The following is a 5132-nucleotide window of genomic DNA, read 5'->3' as shown; positions in this document are numbered from 1 at the left end:
AAGAAAGAAAGAAAGAAAGAAAGAAAGAAAGAAAGAAAGAAAGAAAGCAGGCAGGCAAAGAGGAAGGGGGAGGGGGAAAAAAGCAAAGGAGAGGAGAGGAGGGGAGGGAAGGAGAATCCATGTGAAGTTTACAAACAGACCGAACCCCTCCCCTCCCCCCACTTTGTACTACATTTCTACAAGCTTAGTCCTTCAGGTCCTTCTACAAGACAGCGTACCCAATGGGTTGCTTGTAGAAACACAGGAAAGAAATTAGCTATCTTCTATTAAACTAGATCTCAGAGATTTGCAAAAAGAAATGTAAACTGACATCCATATTTTGACAAATGTGTTATTGTTCACAAAAAAACACATTATCTTACCTTATAATGGACTCATTTTTTTTTTGTATTCTGAAGCTTGAACTAGGGGCCTCACATATATATTAGTCAAGCACACCCCAGAAGAATTTCTTTTTGTTTTGTGATAGGCTTTCACTATGTAGACCTCGAATTCACAGAGATCTGCCTGCCTCTGCCTCTCAATTGCTGATATTAAAGATGTGCACTACCACTACCACACCCTAGAACAACTTCAACAACAACTACTACTTCTTCTTCTTCTTCTTCTTCTTCTTCTTCTTCTTCTTCTTCTTCTTCTTCTTCTTTTCCTCCTCCTCCTCCTCCCCCTCCTCCTCCTCCTCCTTCTCCTCCTCCTCCTTCTTCAATTTGTGTGTGTATGTGTGTGTGTTGTCTATGTGTTTGTTCCACATGTGTAGGTACCCATGAAGTCCAGAAGAGGCGTCAGATCTCCTAGAGTTGAAATTACAGGATCTATGCCTCCAAATGTAGGTGCTGGGAACCTAACTCAAGTCTTCTGGCAGAACAACTGGTCAACCACTGAGCCATCTCTCCAGCCTCTGTCTTTCTTAATAATTAACAAGATCATAGTTTAAAATGGTCTATGAGTTCCTTTAAATGCCAGCATTGACCAGTGGAACTTTTATAAATGTTCTTTGAGATCCTTGGTAATGTTTAAAAATGTCAAAGCTCCTAGGGTTCCTCTGCCCCACATACTGAGTTAAAATCTTTCCCAGTGGCTTCAGTTTTACATTAAGGCAGGCTCAAGTGCCCCAAAGACCACAGGAGAAAATAAGAAAGGAGACAGTTTGGAAGATCATGTGAGGGTATCCCCAAAGGGCATCCCACTGTCCTTCCCTAACTTGGGACAGGAAAACACTGAAACGGCTGAGATTCCAGTCCAGGCTTCCTCCAACTCTGTATTTTCTGTGATGATTCTGGGTAATTGCTGTGAGGTCTAATATTTTGTCCCTAAATGGAAGGAATGATAATTTGGAAAGCTCTCTCCATTTTTCTCCCTTTCACTGACAGTTTTATGCATGTAGACTAGAAAGTCCTGAACTGTGGAGGGAAGCAGGGGAGGGAGAGAGATCACCAATTTGACTTTTACCAAAATAATGATTTATTACGCATTCAGCTATTTATAGAGATTATCTGGTTTGGAATTCTGTGAATGTCACACAGCTTGGGTGAAATATTCTTCACAACAGAAGGTCTCTTTTCGTTTTACCTGCTGGCGTGAGTTAATATTCAAAACGCATGTTGCTGAAAGGAGAAAGGACAATTAATGACATAATCCCTAAATATAAAAGATGGGTCACAATGCAACAGTCTGGTTTTCAAGTGAAGTCCCCAACACAGATCCAGGCATCACTCCCAACTGACATGCAGCACCTGCTCTGTCCTGGGGAAGATGTCCCAGCCCTTGTGACTTGAGTTTCTCACATGCAAAACATGGTGAGGGCTCAGAAGGGTTAGCATCCAGTTCAAGACCTACACTGGATCTGCAAGATCTGTTCTTGCTGAACACACTGAAGAAATGCAAAGATGAAGGAAAATGTAGTGGACCTCTCATACCTGACAATGTATTTAATGACTCGGAGTGTCATTGTGGCATCATGTTTCTGTTTTATCCATTCAGTATACTTGCCATGTTCACTGTGACATCATGTTGGCATATGTGTCCACTCAGAGTCCCTGCCATGTTCCTGGTATGCTGGTAGTGTCCCCCTATGTTGACTTAGCCTTGTCTCTTTGTTTTTCTTTCATTACTTCTGACTTCATTACTTGAGTCACCTGTGTGTGTCCAGTCCAGCTGCCCCATGCCCTAATATGCACTTCAGAACCTATTGTCTAGGACCATGTTGTCATTTAGAATTTCATCTGAGGCAAAACTTTAAATCTTTCATATGAAAAAAAAAATCGCCTTGGTGATTGTTACTCCAGAAGAAACCAGAATTCACTGGAAACTTTTTTAAGGGAGGCACTTCCACAAACATACTTCTACCCACCTCCTGAGCCCAGCCACCCCAAGACCTTCAGAACAAAGACATTTATAAACCATGGCCTCTTTGCTAAGGAGACAGAGGCTTGCAGGTAATATCAGCTGTGTGGTTCAGCTATGAGGGTCACCCCAGAGAAGCATGAACAACCAGATACAGATCTCAGAGTCTAATGACTGTCCCTCTAACAAGCTTCTACGGATGCTGAGTTAAGTCTCACAGATTTACAGTGGTGATAATGAGTGTGCAAAGAGACTCAACCCAGTGTACTTAGCTTAAGATCAAAAATGTTAAAAATGAAGATGTGTGTAAAAATGGTCCAGCTCCCCTTCATGTAATTCCATAACCAAAAGATACACTCAACTTACATTTTCTAGATTCATGGCTGCTGCATTTGCACTAGCCTTCTTACGGTACTTCCTCCGGGTGCAGTAGACGCTGACAAGAGTGACAATGAGCATCACAGCAAACACCGTGACCGTGGATGAGACAGCGATGACAATAGTGTCTCGGGTGGACCCTCTCGTCTCACACCTTTTGCCCATGTACCACCAGTCTTCCCCTGCAGGACACCTGCAGGAAGAGATATGCTGCCACTTAGAGTGTCATTTATGGGTGACATCATTTACAGCCCTGGTCACCTCTGGTATGTTTGAACATCGACAGTCGCTGACATGCATAGCTATTTGTCTCACGTCCACCTGAAGATATGAGACTAACATCAGGTGAGGCAGGGAAGAGGGGTGGGGGGCGTATTCCAATTAATCTGACACCGGAACAGCAGCTGGGGGAGTGGGGAGAAAACCAGCTGAGGGGATCAGGTTCACCACTGTGAGCTCCACACCTTGGCTAACGACTCAGCACTTCAACATATTCGACTAGAAAATGGGGAACAGCAGAGTCAAGGGGCAAGTCTGCTGTGAGGATTTAATGATAAGTAATGTAATAAGATATAATTCAGGCAATTAGGTTGTAGTGCACTATTTCTCAATGAACCATTGTTTTGGTGGCTAGCCAAAGTCCCAAATGGAGTTCAAAAAAGTAACTGCTGGATAGTTTCATGTCAGCTTGACATAAGCTGGAGTCATTGAAGAGGAAAGAAACCTCAACTAAGAAAATGCCTCCATAAGATCCAGCGGCAGGCAAGCCTGCAGGGCACCTTCTTAATTAGTTATTGATGGGAGGTGGCCCAGCCCATTGTGGGTGGTGTCATCCTTGGGCTGGTGGTCCTGGATTCTGTAAGAAAGAAGGCTAAGCCATACTCAGAGAGCAAGCAAGTAAGCAGCACCCCTCCATGGACTCTGCATAAGGTCCTGTCTCAAAGTGCCTGCCCTGTGTGAGTTCCTCTCCTGACTTCCTTCTGTGATAGACTGTGATGTGCAAGTGTGAATCATGTAAACCCTTTCCTCCGAAAGTTGCTTTTGGCCATGGCGTTTCACCACAGCAACAGAAGCCTGACTTGGACACTCGATCAAGACCAGCCATGTGAGTTATCATCGTCTAATTCCCAGGAAGATAAAAGACGATCTCGTGAGACAGTGAGGCAGTGGAGCCTCCCATATGAGCCCTCACTTGCACTCAGCTCTGCCATCTTGGACAGTACAGATGCCACCGTTCTGACATTCAACCTCAGAGCAGGTATTATGGACAGTCGAGGTGGGGACTGGCTCCACGGTGGCTCCAGCGGTGGGGACCGCTGATGTAGAATTGAGGTGAGATATGTCTGCAGAGGGAAGGAGAAAGCATGGTGGAGATCAGCTTTTGCATTAATTGTCATTGGACACATAACAGTCAAGAGTTGGGGCCTGTGCAAAAGGTATGTAATCTTGATTCATGAGCTAGCAACACTTAGGGGCAATCAAATAAGGATCAGGCAAAGGTGGAGAGATGGCTGTTAGCTGGGGACTTGACTTCAATCTCCAGAACCTACGGTTTGTTTTTTAAAGCCATCTGAGGTATTACATGTTTACAGTTTGAAAAAGTAAAGACAGACAGATAATGGGCTGAGAGGCCAGTCCACCTAGCATCATCTCAAAGGGGGCTGGAGAGATGGCTCAGCTGCTCTTCCAGAGGACCTGGGTTCAATTCCCAGCACCCACATGGCAGCTCACAACTGTCTATGACTCCAGTTCCAGGGGATCTGACACCCTCACAAAGACATACATGCAGTCAAAACCAATGTGCATTTAAAAAATAAAAATAAATAAATTATTAAAGATGAGACAATGGTACCTGAGGCGGGCAGAGTTATCCAATGGTTTACACACACACACACACCCCAAGAGGAGAGAACTGGAGTGACAACCACCATGCACTTATCTTCAGAAAGAGCTCTGAGAGGCACCTCATCAGCCTCCTGCCCAGGGTCATGTAAGATACCAGAGGTTTTCAGCCTAAAGATTTTCACCGTTATTCTAAAATGTAGTAAATAAATGTTTGACTCTGGAACTTTTGATGGTTCAAATTAAACTCTTTCATATTTCTAATCATTCATATAAAAAAATTCCCACTCTTGCCCATTTCCTTCCACAACCTATAGCATAGCTAAAAAAAAAAAAAAAAAAAAAAAAAAAAAAGCGATATAAGAATACAGCAGTCGGGGCTGGAGAGATGGCTCAGCGGTTAAGAGCACTGACTGCTCTTCCAGAGGTCCTGAGTTCAAATCCCAGCAACCACATGGTGGCTCACAACCATCCGTAATGAGATTCGATGCCCTCTTCTGGTGTGTCTGAAGACAGCTACAGTGTAATCATAAATAAAATAAATAAATAAATCTTAAAAAAAAAAAAAA

At 43.6% G+C, this 5132-nt stretch overlaps 1 protein-coding gene across 1 annotated transcript in view; it reads right to left on the bottom strand.

Moving 5' to 3' along the window:
• Nucleotides 1-1508: 1508 nt before the first annotated feature.
• Nucleotides 1509-5132, bottom strand: part of Mep1b (meprin A subunit beta) — a 28627-nt gene continuing 25003 nt past the window's right edge. The window contains exons 13-15 of the mRNA XM_028774887.1: nucleotides 3914-4064; nucleotides 2710-2914; nucleotides 1509-1604 (exon numbers count right to left, since the gene is read on the bottom strand). Of these exons, the coding sequence (XP_028630720.1) occupies nucleotides 1590-1604; nucleotides 2710-2914; nucleotides 3914-4064 (371 nt within the window). The 3' untranslated portion in view covers nucleotides 1509-1589. The remainder of the gene's footprint in view (nucleotides 1605-2709; nucleotides 2915-3913; nucleotides 4065-5132) is intronic.

Source organism: Grammomys surdaster, unplaced genomic scaffold (assembly GCF_004785775.1).
Source record: "Grammomys surdaster isolate TR1022 unplaced genomic scaffold, NIH_TR_1.0 243, whole genome shotgun sequence".
NCBI lineage: Eukaryota > Metazoa > Chordata > Mammalia > Rodentia > Muridae > Grammomys > Grammomys surdaster.
Note: the sequence above shows the minus strand (reverse complement) of the source record. Positions and strands in the feature narration are given on the sequence as shown.